At 42.1% G+C, this 24,843-nt stretch overlaps 1 protein-coding gene across 7 annotated transcripts in view; it reads left to right on the forward strand.

The window, feature by feature from the left end:
• agrn (agrin) overlaps window positions 1-24,843 on the forward strand; it is a 280,235-nt gene that overhangs the window by 245,249 nt on the left and 10,143 nt on the right. For 4 of the 7 annotated variants that reach the window (XM_071371598.1, XM_071371600.1, XM_071371603.1 and 1 more), the window contains 10 exons: window positions 4,166-4,381; window positions 6,105-6,334; window positions 7,616-7,750; window positions 11,754-11,844; window positions 16,125-16,289; window positions 16,657-16,768; window positions 20,542-20,658; window positions 21,543-21,726; window positions 22,088-22,175; window positions 23,241-23,264. In XM_071371598.1, coding sequence (XP_071227699.1) covers window positions 4,166-4,381; window positions 6,105-6,334; window positions 7,616-7,750; window positions 11,754-11,844; window positions 16,125-16,289; window positions 16,657-16,768; window positions 20,542-20,658; window positions 21,543-21,726; window positions 22,088-22,175; window positions 23,241-23,264 — 1,362 coding nt within the window. The remainder of the gene's footprint in view (window positions 1-4,165; window positions 4,382-6,104; window positions 6,335-7,615; window positions 7,751-11,753; window positions 11,845-16,124; window positions 16,290-16,656; window positions 16,769-20,541; window positions 20,659-21,542; window positions 21,727-22,087; window positions 22,176-23,240; window positions 23,265-24,843) is intronic. The other 3 variants (XM_071371601.1, XM_071371604.1, XM_071371605.1) reach the window with 1 other exon arrangement.

The raw sequence follows: 24,843 nt of genomic DNA on the forward strand, positions 1-24,843 counted from the left end.
TCAAAGCATGGTCAGCTCGTGGCAGGGGTGACTAATTCCTGTCTCCTTTGGCCCCCCTTCACATTAAAGTCATCAGACAAAGTTCTATTGACTGTTGACATCTAGTGGAAGCCGTAGGAAGTGAAAACTCATCAATATCTCGCTGTAATTTCAATGAGAGCTTGGTTGAAAATCTGCCACCCTCAGAAAAAATCCAAATAGGAAGTGGAACTTCTCAGGTTTTTGCCTGCCATATGAGTACTGTTATTCTCACAGATATAATTCAAACAGTTTTAGAAACTTCAGGGTGTTTTCTATCCAATACTAATAATAATATGCAAATATTAGCAACTATGACTGAGGAGCAGGCCGTTTACTCTGGGCACCTCTGTGCACCTTTCATCCAAGCTACTCAATACTGCCCCTGCAGCCATAAGAAGTTAACAGGGATGTGAAAACAGTGAGCTGTAGATGGACCCAGAACGACATAAGCTTGGTTTTGTTTGGGATGAATGAAGGGGTAGAGGCTAAAATGAGACAACTTTTAATATTTTTTTCACACACATGCACACACTCTCTCTCTATTCACACATGTGTATTAATACATGAATCTCTTTCTCTCTATTCACACATGTGTATTAATAAATGAATCTCTCTCTCTATGCACACATGTGTATTAATACATGAATCTCTTTCTCTCTATTCACACATGTGTATTAATACATGAATCTATCTCTCTCTATGCACACGTGTATTAATACGTGAATCTCTCTCTCTATTTACACATGTGTATTAATACATTAATCTCTCTCTATTTACACGTGTATTAATACATTAATCTCTCTCTCTCTATTCACACATGTGTATTAATACATGAATCTCTCTCTCTCTATGCACACGTGTATTAATACGTGAATCTCTCTCTCTATTTACACATGTGTATTAATACATGAATCTCTCTCTCTCTATTCACACATGTGTATTAATACATGAATCTCTCTCTCTCTATGCACACGTGTATTAATACGTGAATCTCTCTCTCTATTTACACATGTGTATTAATACATTAATCTCTCTCTATTTACACATGTGTATTAATACATTAATCTCTCTCTCTCTATTCACACATGTGTATTAATACATGAATCTCTCTCTTTATTTACACATGTGTATTAATACATGAATCTCTCTCTCTCTCTATTCAGAAATGTGTATTAATACATTAATCTCTCTCTCTATTTACACATGTGTATTAATACATGAATCTCTCTCGCTCTATGCACACATGTGTATTAATACATTAATCTCTCTCTCTATTCACACATGTGTGTTAATACATGAATCTCTCTCTCTATTTACACATGTGTATTAATACATGAATCTCTCTCTCTTTCTCTATTCAGAAATGTGTATTAATACATTAATCTCTCTCTCTATTTACACATGTGTATTAATACATGAATCTCTCTCTCTCTATGCACACATGTGTATTAATACATTAATCTCTCTCTCTATTCACACATGTGTATTAATACATGAATCTCTCTCTCTATTTACACATGTGTATTAATACATGAATCTCTCTCTCTATTTACACATGTGTATTAATACATGAATCTCTCTCTATTCAGAAATGTGTATTAATACATGAATCTCTCTCTATTTACACGTGTATTAATACATGAATCTCTCTCTCTCTATGCACATGTGTATTAATACATGAATCTCTCTCTCTATTTACACATGTGTATTAATACATTAATCTCTCTCTATTTACACATGTGTATTAATACATTAATCTCTCTCTCTATTCACACATGTGTATTAATACATGAATCTCTCTCTTTATTTACACATGTGTATTAATACATGAATCTCTCTCTCTCTATGCACATGTGTATTAATACATGAATCTCTCTCTCTATTTACACATGTGTATTAATACATTAATCTCTCTCTATTTACACATGTGTATTAATACATTAATCTCTCTCTCTATTCACACATGTGTATTAATACATGAATCTCTCTCTTTATTTACACATGTGTATTAATACACGAATCTCTCTCTCTATTCAGAAATGTGTATTAATACATTAATCTCTCTCTCTATTCACACATGTGTATTAATACATGAATCTCTCTCTCTATTTACACATGTGTATTAATACATGAATCTCTCTCTCTTTCTCTATTCAGAAATGTGTATTAATACATTAATCTCTCTCTCTATTTACACATGTGTATTAATACATGAATCTCTCTCTCTCTATGCACACATGTGTATTAATACATTAATCTCTCTCTCTATTCACACATGTGTATTAATACATGAATCTCTCTCTCTATTTACACATGTGTATTAATACATTAATCTCTCTCTCTATTCACACATGTGTATTAATACATGAATCTCTCTCTCTATTTACACATGTGTATTAATACATGAATCTCTCTCTCTCTCTATTCAGAAATGTGTATTAATACATTAATCTCTCTCTCTATTTACACATGTGTATTAATACATGAATCTCTCTCTCTCTATGCACACATGTGTATTAATACATTAATCTCTCTCTATTCACACATGTGTATTAATACATTAATCTCTCTCTCTATTCACACATGTGTATTAATACATGAATCTCTCTCTCTATTTACACATGTGTATTAATACATGAATCTCTCTCTATTCAGAAATGTGTATTAATACATGAATCTCTCTCTATTTACACATGTGTATTAATACATGAATCTCTCTCTCTCTATGCACACATGTGTATTAATACATTAATCTCTCTCTCTATTCACACATGTGTATTAATACATGAATCTCTCTCTCTATTTACACATGTGTATTAATACATTAATCTCTCTCTATTCACACATGTGTATTAATACATGAATCTCTCTCTCTATTTACACATGTGTATTAATACATGAATCTCTCTCTCTCTCTATTCAGAAATGTGTATTAATACATTAATCTCTCTCTCTATTTACACATGTGTATTAATACATGAATCTCTCTCTCTCTATGCACACATGTGTATTAATACATTAATCTCTCTCTCTATTCACACATGTGTATTAATACATTAATCTCTCTCTCTATTCACACATGTGTATTAATACATGAATCTCTCTCTCTATTTACACATGTGTATTAATACATGAATCTCTCTCTCTATTCAGAAATGTGTATTAATACATGAATCTCTCTCTATTTACACATGTGTATTAATACATGAATCTCTCTTTCTCTCTATTCAGAAATGTGTATTAATACATGAATCTCTCTCTCTATGCACACCTGTATTAATACATGAATCTCTCTCTCTATGCACACCTGTATTAATACATGAATCTCTATTTACACATGTGTTAATGCATTAATCTCTATCTCTATTCACACGTCTCTTGGCAACTGTAAATCAAATCCTTCTTGAAATAAAAGAGAATAGAACATTATGTTAATGTCAATGAGTTTCGAGCTCTAAGGATCACAGTGACTTGCTTATAAAAAAAAAATAAAGTTAAGAAATATAATACCATACAATCTCAACCAAGTTAGCTTTAGGTACAAATATGACAGTTAATCAGGTGTGTCTGTGCACCCATGAATCTCAAAACTGTTGCCTTTCTCCAGGTCTACCTTTTGTGGGGTTCTTGTATGGGTTTCCCATATCCAGTTTCCCATATCAACATTAAGCCTATTACTGGACTAAAAAGCACTTTTTTCATTGCAGATTATCCATTGAGCATATACACTGAGTGTACAAAACATTATGAACACCTGCTCTTTCCATGACACAGACTAACCAGGTGAAGGCTATGATCCCTTATTGATCTCCCTTGTTAAATCCACTTCAATCAGTGTAGATGAAGGGGAGGAGACGAGTTAAAGAAAGATTTTTAAGCCTGGAGACAATTGAGACATGGATTGTGAATGTGTGCCATTCAGAGGGTGAATGTGCAAGACAAAATATTTAAGTGCCTTTGAACGGAGTACGGTAGTAGGTGCCAGGTGGATCCGGGTGGTGTCAAGAACAGCATGGGCCAGCATCCCTGTCGAACACTTTCGACACCTTGTAGGGGAGGGGGGACATGCAACTCAATATTAGGAAGTTGTTCTTAATGTTTTGTACACTGTGTATAAAGCTAATGGTTTGCTTCCCACCCCCAGGTTCAACACAGGTTCGGGCACAGGCACCTTGGTCAGCAAGGTCCAGGTTAAGCAGGGTCGCTGGCACCAGCTGGTAGTGACAAGGAACCGGCGCAACGCCATGCTGAGCGTGGACAATGAGACCCACATCGACGGCGCCAGCCCCCCCGGCACCGACGGCCTCAACCTGGACACACACCTGTTCATCGGAGGGGTGCCCGAAGACATGATGACAGAGTAAGGCCTGACTTGAAGCATATACATAAGTAAATGTTATGTATGTATGGTTATATATTATTATACCATGGTATTGTTGAATAGTTGTTTCTTATTGGCTTAAAGGGTATTCTAGGGCGTGCATTATTTCCCTATAAAGCACGGTATATCGACACAGGAGAATTCAATGGCGATAATTAATTCTTACATGTTTTGTTTGAGCTGCTTTTTAAAGCACAAGGCAAATTGAAGCATTATTGGTACTGCTGAATGTGAACGTCATAATAGCATGCTAAGACTGTTATGTTAGCTAAGACTGTTATGTTAGCTAAGACTGTTATGTTAGCTAAGACTGTTTGGTTAGCTAAGACTGTTTGGTTAGCTAAGACTGTTTGGTTAGCTAAGACTGTTTGGTTAGCTAATACTGTTTGGTTAGCTAAGACTGTTATGTTAGCTAAGACTGTTTGGTTAGCTAAGACTGTTTGGTTAGCTAAGACTGTTTGGTTAGCTAAGACTGTTATGTTAGCTAAGACTGTTTGGTTAGCTAAGACTGTTTGGTTAGCTAAGACTGTTTGGTTTGCTAAGACTGTTTGGTTAGCTAAGACTGTATGGTTAGCTAAGACTGTTTGGTTAGCTAAGACTGTTTGGTTAGCTAAGACTGTTTGGTTAGCTAAGACTGTTATGTTAGCTAAGACTGTTTGGTTAGCTAAGACTGTTTGGTTAGCTAAGACTGTTATGTTAGCTAAGACTGTTTGGTTAGCTAAGACTGTTTGGTTAGCTAAGACTGTTTGGTTAGCTGAGACTGTTTGGTTAGCTAAGACTGTTATGTTAGCTAAGACTGTTTGGTTAGCTAAGACTGTTTGGTTAGCTAAGACTGTTTGGTTAGCTAAGACTGTTTGGTTAGCTGAGACTGTTTGGTTAGCTGAGACTGTTTGGTTAGCTGAGACTGTTTGGTTAGCTAAGACTGTTTGGTTAGCTAAGACTGTTTGGTTAGCTGAGACTGTTTGGTTAGCTGAGACTGTTTGGTTAGCTAAGACTGTTTGGTTAGCTAAGACTGTTTGGTTAGCTGAGACTGTTTGGTTAGCTGAGACTGTTTGGTTAGCTGAGACTGTTTGGTTAGCTAAGACTGTTTGGTTAGCTGAGACTGTTTGGTTAGCTGAGACTGTTTGGTTAGCTAAGACTGTTTGGTTAGCTAAACTAGCAAGTCTGTTTGATTACCACGGCAACTACTGTAGCTATACAGTAAACTTCCTAGCTACTTCAGTGGATGTTGAACACATTTCCTACAGCAAATGGAACACATTTCTAGTGGCAAATGTGTTCAATTATAGCCATGGTATGATAATCAACTCAGGGCTCTATGCGTTCTCTGGAGAATAATACAACTCTGTGGAAGGTTAGTTCCACTCCGCTAGCCCGTCGTGGAACACATCTTCCACGTCGTTAATTATTTTCCATAGAATGCATAGCCCCTCACTGATTATCCCTTATGTATTTGGAGAAAAGATGATTCATGGAGAAATACGATTTTAGTTGTTGAGTTATATGAAAACCGTTGTCAGGAACTCTCCTGTACTCACATAGTGGTTTATTGAGAAGCACATACAATGAGCAGTATATGGTTGTTTTTTTCCGTCTAGCACCTGTGTGTATTTTTCCTGTTTTTCACTGAGTTAAATAACTGTCGGATGGTTGCCATTCACACACTCTCTGTCCCCCTCCCTCTCCCTGCCTCCATCCACAGTGTGAAGGAGAGAACCTCCATCGGTACGGGTCTGGTGGGCTGTGTGCGCATGCTGGACGTCAACAACCTGGTGTACAACCTGCAGGAGAAGAGTGGCAACGTGCTGTACGGCACCGGCGTGGGCGAGTGCGGCAACAATCCGTGCCAGCCTAACCCTTGCAAGAATGGCGCTCCATGCCAGGTCAAGGAGGCCGAGATGTTCCACTGCAAGTGCATCAACGGCTACTCCGGTGAGCCAAACCTTTTTCATTTCTAACAACGGACCTCCAGTTCTCCTATATATCTGGGATCAGATAGGATTTGTTTTCTTTTAAATACTTTAGCTGCTCTTGATTGAGCTTGCCGGCTGGCGAAATGGAACCAATAACAATGGAATAGTCCCCAAAGTGCAATCCTCGCCCATCTTGCTTGCACTCCGGTCAGGCTCAAACAAACGCTCAAAAGTATACGAAAGCAAGCCAATACTATTTCAACCCGTGTCTAGGGAATTCCCCGCAGCCAGGTTTTAGCTATTACATCTTGTATAAGACTTTTAGGTGTGATGCAGTACAGAAACATTAAAGACTATAACCAAATCCCCTCGCTTGGTCTTAGCCCCCTCTCGCCTCTTTTAGAGTGGTCACAGTCCGCTAGGTCTAAGCTAAGTGTTGTTAAATGGTACTAGCCACCCTCCAGGCCTGGTGAAGCATGGCCCCTATAGCTTTTAAATTATTCTGCTGCTCTCTGCCTCCAGCAGCACACTCCACACACACAGACTAGGAACCAGTTTGAGAGGAGAAATACGGGAGCTTTGTGGCTTAATGATTAGCCTATTTATGAACTTGGTAATGCTAAGACTGGGTATGTATGCAAAGAGGGAGAGACGAGAGGTAGAGAGAGTGTGTGTGAGAGGGAGAGTAACAGAGATGGGGGAGATAGAAATGGATAGAGATAGTGTAATAGATGGCTATGGGAGAGAGCCTTTCTTCAGAACTCAGTGGGAGGGGTTCATTACAGCATTCTCCTCGCCTCAGACGGCTCTGGCTACGGAAATAATGATGGCTGAATTGGGATGTGTCTTGGCTAGTGTAGGGCAAAGCTATTTCAGCCATCCGGGAGCCATTCAAGCCACCTCTCCCACATCCAGGAACTAAGGCTCCATAAGCATAGCAGAAAGGCAGCAAAGGGTGCTTGGGTCTTTCCTTAATCTGCACATTTAATATTTCTAAATCCTATTAGAAAAGGACCTCTTTTACTGAGGAAATCCATCGTCATCCTCTTCTCACACAGAATGGAGGCAAAATGGTCTGAAAAGATTGGGTTGTATTTATTAGGGCAAACCATAGTAAAGCGTTTCGTAATGGGAAATGAAAAAGAGCGTTTCTTATTGGATAAGTTCAGGTAGTTTCAGTCCATTTCTTCACGTTGGTGCCAACTGAATACAACCCTGGTTTTTATAAAAGAAGGGGGTTTGAAGATTCTCTGGTTCTAATTTGAGGTTGTTATTTTTTTCTGGTGATGGCGAACTCCAGGTCCGACGTGCGCCGACACCCACAACCCGTGCGAGCCCAACAGATGCCACCCCTCGTCCCAGTGCCAGGTGCAGCCGGAGGGAGGGTACAAGTGCGAGTGTCCCATGGGTCGCGAGGGACGCCACTGCGAAAAAGGTACTGCCACCATCTTTAAAATAAGTATAACCTAACGTGTGCGAGTATGAGTGTATCTGATTTGACATTTTAATGTCATATCAGCCCTACTTGAACAACAAACATTTTATTTCAAAAAGGAAACACCAGAAGTGGAAAACAACAACATTTGCTTACGATAACACAACGTATGGTACAGCACATCATTTCGATGATCTGTTCTCCATGCTAGCATGGCCCCCCTCGCATATCATCCTGCCTCAGTGTTCCGGTCAGGATTCACGGTGGAAAATCTACCCAAATGTCCCTCTTTTCCCCCCCGTCTCCTTTTCTCTCCGTGTCGTGACGCTCCGTCTCTCCATCCTGCATCCTGAGGGATATCAAATGCAGAGACGGGCCACCGCCTCCAGGGTCTCTGGTGCACCGAGGAGCGTCGCAATTGGCCCGTCGGGCTGTTAGCACAATCGTCTCGGTTTCGGTTGTTTGCGAGCCTTACCATAGCCCTTCTCCGTCTCTCTCCCGCCCACAGGTGTTGTGTTGAAATGCGTTCGCCTCTACTTAGCTCCACGGGGAAGCAGGTTGAAGCATTGGGCCGCATCTTGGTATGAGATCCTAACACACCGGAGCTGCGTTTGAAGTTTAGCATTAGCGCTTTCAGCGATTATGTTTGCAACAGTTTTTTTGCTTTCTTTTTTCCCCCACCACATCCACCAAATTCTCATGGATGTTTTCAGAATATAAAAGCTTTTAAAGACTGAATGAAAAATGAAGTTTGGTGTTCAAAAGTGAAGTCTATTTATTCGTACTTAGACACACAGGCATAGATAAATACGCGCAGCCTGCTCATACATTCACACACACGCACACAAAGACGCACACTCCTAGCCCCACTGGGTCACAAGTCCCAGTTAGCAGGTGATTAAAATAAATTGGGGGGAACTGAAAATCACTGTGAGGGGAAGAGCGTCTCACGCGCTGAGGGCTTCGATGAAATCAATGAGATGACTAATGGCATCAATTCTCTGCCTGTGGTGATTAATGAAGAAGTCACTCAGCCTGAGTGTCTGGCCAACACAGGTTTTGGATCAGATAAGAAGCCCTCTTTCAGCGGCTTATGTTAAGGGCTGTGCTGAGAACAGTTAAAGGGATACTTCGAGATTTTGGCAATGAGGCCCGTTATTTACTTCCCCAGAGTCGGATGAACTCGTGGATACCATTTTATGTCTCTGTCTCCAGTATGAAGGAAGTTAGAGATAGCATGCTAGTAGATACCCATAGACTTCCAGTCATTGTGCTAATGTTAGTTAGCATTGGCTCGCGAAACTACCTACAGTGGGGAGAACAAGTATTTGATACACTGCCGATTTTGCAGGTTTTCCTACTTACAAAGCATGTAGAGGTCTGTAATTTTTATCATAGGTACACTTCAACTATGAGAGACGGAATCTAAAACAAAAATCCAGAAAATCACATTGTATGATTTTTAAGTAATTAATTTGCATTTTATTGCATGACATAAGTATTTGATACATCAGAAAAGCAGAACTTAATATTTGGTACAGAAACCTTTGTTTGCAATTACAGAGATCATACGTTTCCTGTAGTTCTTGACTAGGTTTGCACACACTGCAGCAGGGATTTTGGCCCACTCCTCCCTACAGATCTTCTCCAGATCCTTCAGGTTTCGGGGCTGTCGCTGGGCAATACGGACTTTCAGCTCCCTCCAAAGATTTTCTATTGGGTTCAGGTCTGGAGACTGGCTAGGCCACTCCAGGACCTTGAGATGCTTCTTACGGAGCCACTCCTTAGTTGCCATGGCTGTGTGCTTCGTGTCGTTGTCATGCTGGAAGACCCAGCCACGACCCATCTTCAATGCTCTTACTGAGGGAAGGAGGTTGTTGGCCAAGATCTCGCGATACATGGCCCCATCCATCCTCCCCTCAATACGGTGCAGTCGTCCTGTCCCCTTTGCAGAAAAGCATCCCCAAAGAATGATGTTTCCACCTCCATGCTTCACGGTTGGGATGGTGTTCTTGGGGTTGTACTCATACTTCTTCTTCCTCCAAACACGGCGAGTGGAGTTAGACCAAAAAGCTCTATTTTTGTCTCATCAGACCACATGACCTTCTCCCATTCCTCCTCTGGATCATCCAGATGGTCATTGGCAAACTTCAGACGGGCCTGGACATGCACTGGCTTAAGCAGGGGGACCTTGCGTGCGCTGCAGGATTTTAATCCATGACGGCGTAGTGTGTTACTAATGGTTTTCTTTGAGACTGTGGTCCCAGCTCTCTTCAGGTCATTGACCAGGTCCTGCCGTGTAGTTCTGGGCTGATCCCTCACCTCCCTCATGATCATTGATGCCCCACGAGGTGAAATCTTGCATGGAGCCCCAGACCGAGGGTGATTGACCGTCATCTTGAACTTCTTCCATTTTCTAATAATTGCGCCAACAGTTGTTTCCTTCTCACCAAGCTGCTTGCCTATTGTCCTGTAGCCCATCCCAGCCTTGTGCAGGTCTACAATTTTATCCCTGATGTCCTTACACAGCTCTCTGGTCTTGGCCATTGTGGAGAGGTTGGAATCTGTTTGATTGAGTGTGTGGACAGGTGTCTTTTATACAGGTAACGAGTTCAAACAGGTGCAGTTAATACAGGTAATGAGTGGAGAACAGGAGGGCTTCTTAAAGAAAAACTAACAGGTCTGTGAGAGCCGGAATTCTTACTGGTTGGTAGGTGATCAAATACTTATGTCATGCAATAAAATGCAAATTAATTATTTAAAAATCATACAATGTGATTTTCTGGATTTTTGTTTTAGATTCCGTCTCTCACAGTTGAAGTGTACCTATGATAAAAATGACAGACCTCTACATGCTTTGTAAGTAGGAAAACCTGCAAAATCGGCAGTGTATCAAATACTTGTTCTCCCCACTGTATAACTTTCTTCGTACTGGACACAGACATAAAAATGTATCCTTTAAAGAAAGGATCCCTCAGATCAGATATGTAGAAAAATGATTCAGCGGCGAATGCTTTAAAGGCTGTACTGGGAACATTTAAAGACAGGTGGTGTGGCCAACCAAGTGAAGCCCTGGGTAGACATCGTTGTATTGATAAGTATAAGAGTGCCCCTCCCTAGTATTTGTCTGCAGACCACCATTCAACCACACAGAGCTGCTGTCCTGGAACTCCATGTGAGATTTTCTGTTCAAACCATCTATCGGTCTACTTTCCTTACCTCCCTTTACCTTGTCACTCACTAATCTTCCTTTAAATTTTCTTTTTTTTAACGAAAAAATTTGATTGTTTCATATGATCGTGTCTTGCTTTTCGTGTATTGTGTAGTTGATGAGTGTGCTTGTTGTTTGTTGATGTGTTAATGCAGGGCTCATCTGCGAAAGAGACCGGGGTCTCACCATTAGTAAAGGTTCAATAAAATACAACAAGGATCTGATGTCACGCCCTTATCTGAGTACCTGGACATTTTCTTGCGACGAAGCCTATGTAGTGTGTGTGTGTGTGTGCATGCCTTTTGTACGTGTGTGTGTAGCTCATGGAACTAAAATCCTCTACCCCTCCACTCTGTAAACTGGCTGAGTTCCAAGGTAGCTCTTTCCTTTCCTTATTATGACAGCCGGTTTGACAGTTTGTCTGCAGCGGTGCTCCTATTCTCCTCTCCTCTGTGAGCGTTGTTAGTCGTCTCCTGCGCAATGGCTAATTAGCTTTCTCCTCTCCGTCTGCCTCCCTTCCCCACCCTGACTCAGCGAGCTAATCCTGCCTAATTACCAATGAAAAGAGCCTTGCAGCCCCAAACTGTGTGTCGCACACAGTCTGGGTGGATGAAGACTAGGCAATCCTTGTTATCTAAAACGGACCCCCTGGGTGGGTAACACTGAGTTCACCCAATGTCCCCCTGACTTGCTGCATAAGCCATATTATTGCCGTACACATGCATAGTGCTGTCGTAAGGATGACGTCATGCCTGTTGTAATGCATTCCGTGTTCTAACATTTTGTTTTCAGTGTCGGAGAAGAAAGGGGCCTACATGCCGTTCTTTAGTGGAGACTCTTACCTGGAGCTGAAGGGATTGCACACCTACGGTCACGATCTCCAGTAAGTCAAACGCTCTTTTCACTACACAGACTCTAGCAATTACACACACGACAGCATGTGTCCACATGATCTACCGGAGTTGGTACTGAGGAGTTGTGAATTGATGTAATTGCAGATAGATACTTTAAGCTGTGCCTTGGGCAGAACAGTCCTATGGTGGATAGAGTAGAATATAATTAAATGGAACAGAACAGATAATCGTCCTCCATAGAAACAGAATTCTATAGAAATATAAAGTACTTCATTACATTTTGTATGTTGTCGTCTATGGTGGGAATCCTTGTCAGTCTTGTGTAGGTCACACAAAGGAACACACAAGCACAGTTAGTCACATAGAGGACATACAGTGTCTTGAGAAGGTATTCACACCCCTTGACCTTTTACACACTTAATAAAATAACGGTAGCGAGGCTATATACTCTGTTCTGGTACAGAGTCAATGTGCGGGGGCAGTGGTTAGTCGAGGTAATTGAGGTAATATGTACAGTTGAAGTCAGAAGTTTACATACACCTTAGCCAAATACATTTAAACTCAGTTTTTCACATTTCCTGACATTTAATCCCAGTAAAAAATCCCTGTTTTAGGTCATTTAGGATACCACTTTATTTTAAGAATGTGAAATGTCAGAATAATAGTAAAGAGAATTATTTATTTCAGCTTTTTTTTCTTTCATCACATTCTCAGTGGGTCAGAAGTTTACATACACTCAATTAGTATTTGGTAGCATTGCCTTTAAATTGTTTAACTTGGTGTCACGATCGTGTGGAGAGACGGACCAAGGCGCAGCGTGATAATGATACATCTTCTCTTTATTAAAGAAGATGAAAGAACACGACACGAAACACTTTAACAAACTAACAAAAACAACAAACGATCGTGAAGCTATAACGAACTAGTGCACACATGCAACATAGAACATTGACATAGACAATTACCCACAAACACCTAAAGCCTATGGCTACCTTAAATATGTCTCCCAATCAGAGACAACAATAACCAGCTGTCTCTGATTGAGAACCAAATCAGGCAACCATAGACTTTCCTAAACAACTACACTCAACCATAGACAATCCTAGACACATACACTCAACACAAACCCATACACTAAAACCAACACCCCCTATACCATATAAACACCCAAAACACAAACATACCCCATGTCACACCCTGACCTAACTAAAATAATAAAGAAAACAAATAATACTAAGGCCAGGGCGTGACACTTGGGTCGAACGTTTCAGGTAGCTTTCCACAAGCTTCCCACAATAAGTTGGGTGAATTTTGGCCCATTCCTCCTGACAGAGCTGGTGTAACTGATTCAGATTTGTAGGCCTCCTTGCTCACACATGCTTTTTCAGTTCTGCCCACACATTTTCTATGGGATTGAGGTCAGGGCTTTGTGATGGCCACTCCAATACCTTGACTTTGTTGTCCTTAAGCCATTTTTCCACAACTTTGGAAGTATGCTTGGGGTCATTGTCCATTTGGAAGACCCATTTGCGACCAAGCTTTAACTTCCTGACTGATGTCTTGAGATGTTGCTTCAATCTATCCACATAATTTCCCTGCCTCATGATGCCATCTATTTTATGAAGTGCACCAGTCCCTCCTGAAGCAAAGCCCCCCCCCCCCCCCCCCACAATATGAGGCTGCCACCCCTGACCTTCACGGTTGGGATGATGGTCATTATGACCAAACAGTTCTATTTTTGTTTCATCAGACCAGAGGACATTTCTCCAAGAAGTACAATCTTTGTCCTCATGTGCCGTTGCAAACAGTTGTCTGGCTTTTTTATGGCGGTTTTGGAGCAGTGGCTTCTTCCTTGCTGAGCGGCTTTTCAGGTTATGTCGATATAGGACTTGTTTTACTGTGGATATAGATACCTTTGAACCTGTTTCCTCCAGCATCTTCACAAGGTCCTTTGCTGTTGTTCTGGGATTGATTTGCACTTTTCGCACCAAAGTACGTTCATCTCTAGGAGACAGAACGAGTCTCCTTCCTGAGCGGTATGACAGCTGCGTGGTCCCATGGTGTTTATACTTGCGAATTATTATTTGTACAGATGAACGTGGTACATTCAGGTGTTTGGAAATTGCTCCCAAGGATGAACCAGATTTGTGGAGGTCTACAATTTTTTTTCTGAGGTCTTGATTTCTTTTGATTTTCCCATGATGTCAAGCAAAGAGGCACTGAGTTTGAAGGTAGGCCTTGAAATACATCCACAGGTACACCTCCAATTGACTCAAATTATGTCAATTAGCCTATCAGAAGCTTCTAAACCCATGACATAATTTTTCGGGAATTTTCCAAGCTGTTTAAAGGCACAGTTAACTTAGCGTATGTACATTTCTGACCCACTGGAATTGTGATACGGTGAATTATAAGTTAAATAATCTGTCAACAATTGTTGGGAAAATGACTTGTGTCATGCACAAAGTAGATGTCCTAACCGACTTGCCAAAACTATAGTTTGTTAACAAGACATTTGTGGAGTGGTTGAAAAACGAGTTTTAATGACTCCAACCTAAGTGTATGTAAACTTCTGACTTCAACTGAACATGTAGGTAGAAGTAAGGTGACTATGCATGGATAATAAACAGAGAGTAGCAGCAGCGTCAAAATGAGGGATGGGGACAATGCAAATAGTCCGGGTAGCTATTTGATTAACTGTTCAGGAGTCTTATGGCTTGTGGGTAGAAGCTGTTAAGAAGCCTTTTGTCCTAGACTTGGCGCTCCGATACCGCTTGCCGTGCGGTAGCAGAGAGAACAGTCTATGACTAGGGTGGCTGGAGTCCATGGCAATAGGTTCAGGAGTAAAAAATTGCTTAACAAGTCACACAATAAGATGAATGGACTCACTCTTTGTGCAATAATAGTGTTTCATATGATTTTTGAAGGATTAACTCGTCTCTATACCACACACATACAATTATCTGAGGTCCCTCAGTCGAGCAGTGAATTTCAAACACAGATTCAACCACAAAGACCAGGGTGGTTTCCCAATGCCTCGCAAGAAGGGCACCTGGTAGATGGGTAAAAAAAGCAGGCACTGAATATCCCTTTGAGCATGGCGGAGTTATTAATTACACTTTGGATGATGTATCAATACACACAGTCACTACACTCAGTTGACAGAAAGGAAGGAAATGGTGACTTTAAAACAGTTACAGAGTTTAAAATAGCTGTGATAGGAGAAAACTGAGGATGGATCAATGACATTGTAGTTACTCCATAATACTTACCTGATTGAGAGAGTGAAAAGAAGGAAGACTGTACAGAATACAAATATTCCAAAACATGCATCCTCTTTGCAACAAAGCACTAAAGTAATACTGCAAAAACAAAAAGTTTTGTCCAGAATACAAAGTGTTATGTTTGGGGCAAATCCACACATTACTGAGTACCACTCTCCATATTTTCAATAATAGTGGTGGCTGCATCATGTTATGAGTATGCTTGTAATCGTTAAGGACTGGGGAGTTTTTCAGGATATAAAAGAAACGTAATGGAGCTAAGCACAGGTAAAATCCTAGAGGAAATCCTGTTTCAATCTGCTTTCCACCAGACACTGGGAGATGAATTCACCTTTCAGCAGGACAATAACCTAAAACACAAGACCAAATCTACACTGGAGTTGCTTACCAAGAGGACAGTGAATGTTCCTGAGTGGCCAAGTTACAGTTTTGACTGAAGTCTGCTTGAAAATCTGTCAAGAATTGAAAATGGTTGTCTAGCAATGATCAACAACCAATTTGACAGAGCAGAAATAATTTTAAATAATAATAGCCAAATATTGTACAATCTAGGATGTGCAAAGCTCTTAGAGACTTACCACGAAAGACTCACAGGTGTAATCGATGCCAAAGATGATTCTAACATGTATTAACTCAGGGGTGTGAATACTTATGTAAATTCGATTTTTCTGTATTTCATTTTCAATATATTTGCAGAAATTTCTAAAAACAAGTTTTCACTTTGTCATTATGGGGTATTCTGTGGAGATGGGTAAGATTATTATACTTTTTTTTAAAAATCCGTTTTGAATTCAAGCTGTAACACAACAAAATGTGGAAGAAGAAGAAGGGGTGTGAATACTTTCTGAAGGCACTGTAGTGTCACATTATAAAAAGGTCAGATAGACAGAACAATTGAAAGACAGACAAGCACCGTAGACCAGTGGTTAATACCAAGTCTGGCCTCCGTTCAGTGCAGGTATTTGCTTTCTGTTTGTCTTTTGCCTGGCATTTGTTTACCATTGTTGTTTGTGTTTTGTCTGCAGCCAAAAGGTCAGCATGACAGTGGTGCTCATGGCCAATGACTCCAACGGCATGATCTTCTACAGCGGCCAGAAGACGGACGGCAAAGGGGACTTCATCTCCCTCTCCCTCAACGACGGCATCCTGGAGTTCCGCTATGACCTGGGCAAGGGCCCCGCTGTCATCAGGTGGGCACCGCACTAGAACCCCATAGTGACTCTAGTCTAGAACCCCACAGTGATTTTACTCTAGAACCCCATAGTGACTCTAGTCTAGAATCCCATAGTACTCAAGTTTAAAATTGCATAGCGACTAATCTAGAGCCCCATGGTTACTCTAGTTTAGAACCCCATAGTGACTAGTAAGGAAAACCGTATCAACTCTAGTAAAGAACCCTATAATGACTTTTGAACCCCATAGTGACTGTAGAACATAGTCTGCACTCCTTGTTAGCTGGGTTATTTTGGTCTCTTTTGATTTTAGATTGCACTTGTGTGTGTTGTTTTGAGACGTCCCTGACCTCTTGACTCGTTTGTGTGTGTTCCTCTCATGCAGGAGTAAAGATAAGATCAAGATGGGCGTGTGGAACACAGTGAACCTGGAGCGGGCCAATCGAAAGGGAGAGATTAACATCAACGGAAAGGACCCAGTCAGAGGAGAGTCGCCGGTGAGACAGACAGAGAGAGTTAGCATCCTAGGCTTATCAGACGTCTTTATGATTAGCCTAGCTATTAGCATGCAAGGAAAACCGGCTATGAGTATGCTATAATACAAGGCAATATGCAGCCTTTGCTTGTGCTTAGCCTGCGCTACTGGGGAGGATGGGCTCGTGGTAATGGCTGGAGCGGAATTAGTGGAATGGTATCAAATACATCAAACGCATGGAAGCCATTCCGCTGTTTGATGCCATTCCATTTGCTCCATTGCAGCCATTGTTATGAGCCGTCCTCCCCTCAGCAGCCTCCTGTGATATGCCCTTATCAAAGGATGCGTTCAACCTAATGCACTGTATTCTCCCAGAGTTCACTGGTGATGATACACCAGAGCTGACTCAGCAAAAACATTTCCCTAGTTGAGGACCTCGATAAGGGCATACACTCTACCAGGGTTGTGTTTGAAAACACATTCCACTGTCTTCTGACAGCTCGTCAAGGTGAGAAATAGTATGCTCGAGACGTAGAGGCTACGTCTCTTATCTGGAAATGACTCCTCCCTTTTAAAAAAAATAATCATTTTTATCTGCCCTATTTGACTCTGCTGACATGCCTAAACAGTAGTACAATCTTGTTCCTATTTGTTGCATTCACGAAACCTCTACGGCCCGAGTGGTATACACCCGTTAGTATGACTTAACTGATACCTTTGAGCTCCGAATAAATAATGATAGCCAAGCAATAAACCAGATACATGGGCCTAAGTGAGAGAAATCTAATAGCTAGATGTGTCCGCAAGTCATCCAATTAAATTAAACAGTGTAATTTGTGATTAGGAACATGTACACCCGCAGCACGCATGTCAACTCCAAAGCCGCCTCATGCAAGATGCTCTGCCGTCTCCTTTTCACTCTTCTTTTTTCTTCCTGTTCTTCGTATGGTAATTATGTTTCACTCCAGCAACATGGGCAGAAAATCATATTAAAAGAGTAGAACAGGGAGAAGGGAAAAGAGAGGGGGGGGTGAGCGAAGGCTAGTGATGGAGGAGCTCTATGCGAAGAGGCTCCATGCAGGATTTAGCTGGCAGCTAATTCTCTCCTACTCCTGCGTTTACAATGATGAGGGGAGGCAGGGTGTCCCGCTGCACTCAGAGAGCGTCTTTGATATAGATATCTTACATAAAGTAATTATACCTGGAATGGTAGTTTCAGTATTGCAGGATATCTTTAAACAGAACATTTTTGCCACAAATCCATGCATGCTTTCTCACACAAACAGACAAAACACTGTCTGCAGTGGCTATATGGTGGATCTGAATTCTGTCTGAGCCGCAGTGGTTCTAGTCCAGCTGCAACTTCCTTATTAAGGTCAATTTCTCTTTTTCATTTATTTTGCGTGGCAGCCTTCTGACCTTCGGGCTTCACAGTTTGTGTTGTGCGGTTTTATGTTGGTTCGATGTGTGTGTGTGTGTGTGTGTGTGTGTGTGTGTGTGTGTGTGTGTGTGTGTGTGTGTGTGTGTGTGTGTGTGTGTGTGTGTGTGTGTGTGTGTGTGTGTGTGTGTGTGTGTTGCATGACTCTCCGCACACCGACATCCGTTGTTCGCTCTCTCTTCTGATAACCTTTTTTCCCTCCTTTTCTCTTACTGTGTGCTGTCTGGAAACTAAGAAATCACGGAAGGTAATAAGTCCCATCCACCTTAGACATATTTCATTTCTCCACTTTCAGCTTCAATTTCATTTCGCCACTTCTCATTCCCATGCGCCACCATACGACAGTTATTAGACTATAGAACTGACAGGGGAAAAGGGTCTGTGTTTAGTGCTATCATTTCATACACAGTACCGAAGTAGAGACATTTGTTAAAGAACTCGGTTTGGCTTTCACCTCAGTCCATCTGTTGCGTAGGCGGAGGGAGGGAGGAGGGGAGTCGGTTATCTTTCTGACCGCCATTGTTCCTCGCAACAATGAAACGTGTTCATTAGTCTCTCGTGGGCGGGGATTTCTCTCCTGCGCCGTGTAGCAGTCGAGAGCGAGAAGAAGAGCGAGAATAAAGTAAAGAGAGAGTGGGGTGCCAAGCCAAGCCGGGCTGTTCTTTTGTCATGTACTTTCTTTTGCGAAAGAGAAACAAAACTCTCCATATCATAAAGTCACTCGATCACTCACTCACTCGTTCACTCATAACCGCACACAACAGCACTGACAACGTCCATTCTATTAGACTGGCCTGTTAGCAGCGTCCAATTCACTCCTATTCGGAATCCAATATGACCATTCAAATTGATAGAAAGCATGTTTATTATATATTATTATAAAATTCAATATTAGTGGATTGGATTTATATATCCATTTTTAAAATGCTTCAAGTTGTTTACATTATAACGGGGAGAATCGCATGTCAACTTTAATCCTGAATCAAAATAGAGTTGATCCCAACTGTTAGTCTTCACTTGCGCATCCCCTTTAGCTAAAGTGTTAGGGATTATAGGAAACCGGGCCCATTTCGGCACTTTGTTATCCCCAGGCAGCCACAGGTGACCCACTCGACTGGGCTGGAGGTCTTGGCCCGGGTCTTCCTTTCTGTCAGAGCTCACTCCAGGCGCACCACACAGCAAAGCCCCACTGGCCTATACCCTCCAACCTCCAGCTCCCATCTCAAATAAAAGCAGGACCCCATGCCAGCTCTCTTCACACATAACCCATGTTTACTTGGCCCCTTTCATTATTTTTCCACCAATTACCTCGGCTTTTCCCTCTGGCAATTACTGCCCTACATAAACATAAAGATCCGTAATTCCTCCCTAAGAGTGGGCCTGCACTTCCTGCGCAGAAGGAATGCTGTCGTAATTGGAGGCAGCTCTCCTGCACCTTTCTGGATGGAGCAAGGGCCTGATTTCATGATCGTCTGCTGCGCAAATGAACGGCCAATTAAAGGCCGCGGCTCGCTCGGCGCCGGAAAGGTCGCCGGTATAGTCAGTCATTCATTAGAGAGACTTTCATATAAAAAAACACTTTCCATACCGTCTCTCCAGCCGCACCAGGCGACTCTCTTTGTAGCCCTTTTCTTGTGTTTTGTACTAGATAACGAATAATTGACTGTTCGGAGAGTGGCGCATAAATCAATTATGTTTTGTAATATATCAAGTTTATTGGTGTGGAAAAGGAAGTAGTCTAGTTATAGCGAATTGTCCTGCACTATATCAAGGCTGTTTAATTACGCTCCTGGAGGGCCGAATCACTTCTGGTTTTAGTTTCTACCTGGTAGTTAATTGCACTGACCTGGTGTCCCAGGTCTGAGTCATTCCCTGATTAGAAGGAGAGGATGAAAACAAGAAGTGCACTTTATAGCCCTGCACTATGTAGATATATCTTTCAAAGGAGAAATCTTTTTCACTGTTATTAGTCTCGTGCTATGGCTAAAAAATGAACAAAAAACAGACAACAGGTCTCATTTGTGTTGGTCAGGTGTCTTTCTAGTCCTTGTTCACAGAAGTTGGTGGCACCTTAATTGGGGAGGACGGGCACGTGGTAATGACTGGAGCAGAATAGGTGGAAAGGTATCAACAACATCAAACACATGGTTTCCATGTATTTGATGCCATTCCATTCGCTCCGTTCCAGCCATTATCATGAGTCGTCCCCCCCTCAGCAGCCTCCATTGTACCTGCTATAGGGTTCTAGTGCCTATTATTAGAGTTTTGGTCTCTGGTAGGGTTCTAGTCCTTTGGTAGGGTTCTAGAAGGTTTCTAGACCCTGTTACATAGGGTTCTAACCCATTGTCTCTCTCCAGAACCAACACACCGCTCTCAACTTGAAGGAGTCTCTGTTCGTGGGTGGTGCTCCTGATTTCAGCCGGTTAGCAAGGGCAGCCTCGCTCAAAGATGGCTTCAAGGGGACCATTCAGAAGGTGAGTGTCCTGTCCCCACACACAATCCTCAGCAGATATGTTTAGCCACACACACTGTTCAGAAGGTTTGGCAAAAGTTTCTATCAATTCTGTAAATTATCAACAACTATCAATTACATAAAAATAAAAATAAAATAATTACAATAGGTATTTGACATAATTTAACTGTGACACAATGTTGAATCTACCTTATACATGGATAGCTATATTTGAACAGGATTTAGTGATGGACAAGAACATCAGCTGCCTACACTTGATGGCAGACCTTTACAGTGACTTTAACCATTGTAAGGTCGAAGGTCAGCTAGTTTATCAGTGCTGACGGTGGCTCCTTTTCTTTTGGCTTACTGTACTAATAATAGAATAGAACACATTTGATGTCCCTCCATGTTTCTCAGCTCAGATCTTTTCCCTGACAACTTTCCAGCTTGTTTGTTCTCCTCCGCAGCAAAAGGCTCGTCTTTGAGTGCCAAAAATGGCCTTCCAACAAAGGCAGGATGTTACTTAATGCTAGCTAGCGTCAACGTGTCATTAGCTCTTTCTCTTCGAAAACTTTCCTTTGAAAGCGCCAAGTTAATCAAAGCTCAGTCTAAAAGTATGTTTTAGCAGTTATTTGCTGAATTAATTAGTAAGTGACTTGTAAAGTTGTTATTCATGTGTCTCGAGTTTGAGACGAGGGGAGTTGTAATGTGTAATGTGTTGTATGCAGTATGTATGCTGCATTGACTTGTCATGGCTATTTAATTACAGTCCTCGAGGGCCATAGCCCTGCTGCTGTTTCCTTTTAATCAAGGACTGATTCAGACCTGGGCCCTGAGGTAAATGAGGCTACACAGTGCACTATGACAGGTCTAAGTCCCCTCCCTCTCTATTCTCCCTGTCAGATCACCCTGATGGGCACGCCTATCCTCCGGCAAGAGAACGCGCTGCACTCCAGTGACGTGGCCATGTTCGAGGGCCACACCTGCAGCCGTGAGCCCTGCCACAACGGGGGTCGCTGCAACCCCCTGCTGGAGAGCTATGAGTGTGTGTGCCTCCTCGGCTTCACAGGCACACACTGTCAGAACAGTAAGCGAACAACGATCCTGAACTCAATGCAACGTTTTGTCAGTAATATCGATGTCATGCTAGTCTTAGTGTCCCCCTTTTGAAGGTTAGAGTTACCCCTCTGTTTCATCATTTTCACACGTACGCACACAGACAGACATACATGCTACACACACACGTGCATACTACACACACATACACTTCACCATTCCCATTAAATTTGGCCGTATGCCCTAATGTCCCTTCAAACCATAAGCGCATGAACGCTCATCCCAGATCATCACCATCCATTGCCTGACTCCAATTAAAGGAGCCATGTTTTCCTATTGATTCATGTGATCACATTCAATGTTCGTCTTCCTCCTTGTCCTCTTCCTCGCAGCCATCTTCGAGAAGTCCGCCGGGGAAACGGAGTCCATCGCCTTTGACGGCCGGACATTCATTGAGTACCACAACGCCGTCACCAAGAGGTAAAGTAGAGGCCATCTTGTCCATCAATTCTAATGCTAATGGCCTCCGATGCTAATGCTAATTGGGTTGAGCGAAATTGCCTCCGATGTTAACACTAACCGGAAGTTGCGAAATGGCTAATGGCCTCCCCATTCATATTCCACTGCAGTAAGTGGTGGTGACAAGGTTGATTATTCCAGGCCCATTAGGGGCTTCGTAGTGAACCGGGCGTTAGCTAATAGTTCAACCACTTCCCCTGCACTGTCTCTGGTTTTGACTGAATTTCGGTAATTAGCGGCACGGCGAACAATTATGGCATCGCCCCGAGCACCCCCCTCGCTCGCTGTGCGCCGAGGCGGACTGAGCCGACACACACGTATACACACGCACACACACAACACCATGCCATACTATACCAGCATGGCATCATCATAGGCTTTTGTTAAAATGGTGTTCAATTTAATCTTCTTTTAGACTTACAGTATGTGTGACTGTGTCCTTCAAATTAGCAGTCCCAAAGTGTCTGTGGCAATTTCTAAACACACACCAGCTATAACAGGAATAGCCGGATGCTGTAGGTGTAAATGGTTTCTCTTCTGGGTGTGGAAGAGAGAAAAACGTTTCCTGCCTTCCAGGCGGCCACTTATACATTTGGTCCTCTACCATCCTTCTACGTCTTCCATGCTGGCACACCCGCCTGCAGGTTGGCACGCATTAAATGTTTGTGATGATGAACCTGACAAGACATGGAACATAAGGCTGCCCATCCAGATCCTTCACAAGTGTTCGCACAACATTCCAAGGCGTGAAAATGGGAGAAACCGACAGTTAATTTGTGGTCTTATGAGCACACACACAGAGCACATGTGCATGCATGCACGCACACAGACGCACACCCGCGCACACACACACACAGGGCGAATCGTGAGAGAGAATTTTAAGATCTGTCTTTATCCTCTGTCTGTTGTCCTCGTTAAGGCTGTCAGATGTCTGTGCTGCCGTCCATCTGTCCGTCTGTCTTCTTCTGTCTCTTGTCTGTCCATCTCATATGAGTGTTCCTTGTCTGTCCTTCTGCTGCACTCAAGCCAACTGACCAATGAGATTCCGGAGTAAGTACGCTCAAAGGAGTCCCCAACATTCCCAGGTTTAGTCAAAGCCAGACTAACCTAACTAATACAAAGCCAGACTAACCTAACTAATACAAAGCCAGACTAATACATTACGATAGTTAACACAACGTGACAGATGATATCTTTATGTTCCTTCTATGTCATCTTCATCATCTTACTCTATGCAGATAGCTATCATGTGTATTATATTTAAATAGGCCTACAGGATTTTACCTTCAAACTCCATGCCCATAATTGGATTAGATTTTTTTTCTCATTCCAAATTCCTCATCACACTCCAGTCTAAATGAAAGCATGACTGCATGAATCCACAGAAAGCAGGTGCTATACTGTATGCATGGTTGTAACTACATTCGCCACAACCAGAAATACACCTTATATTGGATGGTATTAACTGTCATGTTGAAATGAATGAGACCCCTTCTTAACTGCAAGATTATGGACCAAAATGTTCCCCTTCCTCAATTTTGCTGCAAGTCCCGCATCGATTATTTAACTGACTCCTCTTGGGAGACTGACTCCTCTTGGGTAACAATTTGATCTTAGTTTGTTATTAGTTTCCTCTTCGCTGTTCTTAGCTTGGTAAGTAACCTCCTGAAAGAACAACGGAAAGCAGGGGAAGTTGGATTTAGGTTGATTTATGCCAAGCGGATTCACCAGATAATTCGATATACAGATTCAAGCCGCTGTCATTTCCGCTTAATCCAATTTCCAACTGCAATTATGAATAATTATCGAGTCGGCGGCGGCGGAGAAAAAGGACGACTGACGTGTTAATCAAAGAGTTATTTCCTCTTTGGAAAATTATTTAAAAGAAAGACCTCAAATTGAGGCCGAGAGGGCATCGATATCCGTTAGGGCGATGATCATGGTCCTTCCAGCTGGACTGGCCAGAGCTTTATTAGTTGTCACTTCCTGTAAGGGTGAGGGGCACGATTAGTGGCCATTCTAGGCCAAACTAGAGCTTGCCGGCACTCTCTCTCCGAGCGAGTGGCATCGATTCAACATTATCTGGTGTTAGAACAGGGATTAATGAGTGAATTAACAAATGAATGAATGAATTCCTCAGAGGAACGTTATTACAACGTGATTACAACACACAGACCACCGCTGTCACCCTGGGCTAACGTTGCTGTTACTATTTACAGCAGCCAAGATCAGTCTTCATTGGCTGATGCCTCCTCTTTTGAAACCTTGGGTCGATTCTCTCACGCATCATTATTGGAGCGACCAATGATATAGGGCTCCGTCTCTGGTAATACGATATTTGACCCCATTTTTGTTGATTACCCAATTTTTCTAATTTGGTGCTTCCTTCACTCAAGCAGGCTACACACACACACACAACACTGTCATCGGACTCAGTAATAGTAGTAGTAGTGGGAAATGTTATTATCCCGAAGGGGAAATTGGTTTTGCAGTAAAATTATTTTAAAAATCATTACATTGTTGCCCAACTCTCCCCTTAAGACACGTCTTGGGCATTGACTTGGAGTCTGAGTGGTGGTCGTCCTCCTCTGAGGACCTCATTATGTTGCTGTTGCTTCTGAACCGTGAT

This window comes from Salvelinus alpinus, chromosome 28 (genome assembly GCF_045679555.1).
Source record: "Salvelinus alpinus chromosome 28, SLU_Salpinus.1, whole genome shotgun sequence".
Classification (NCBI taxonomy): Eukaryota; Metazoa; Chordata; class Actinopteri; order Salmoniformes; family Salmonidae; genus Salvelinus; species Salvelinus alpinus.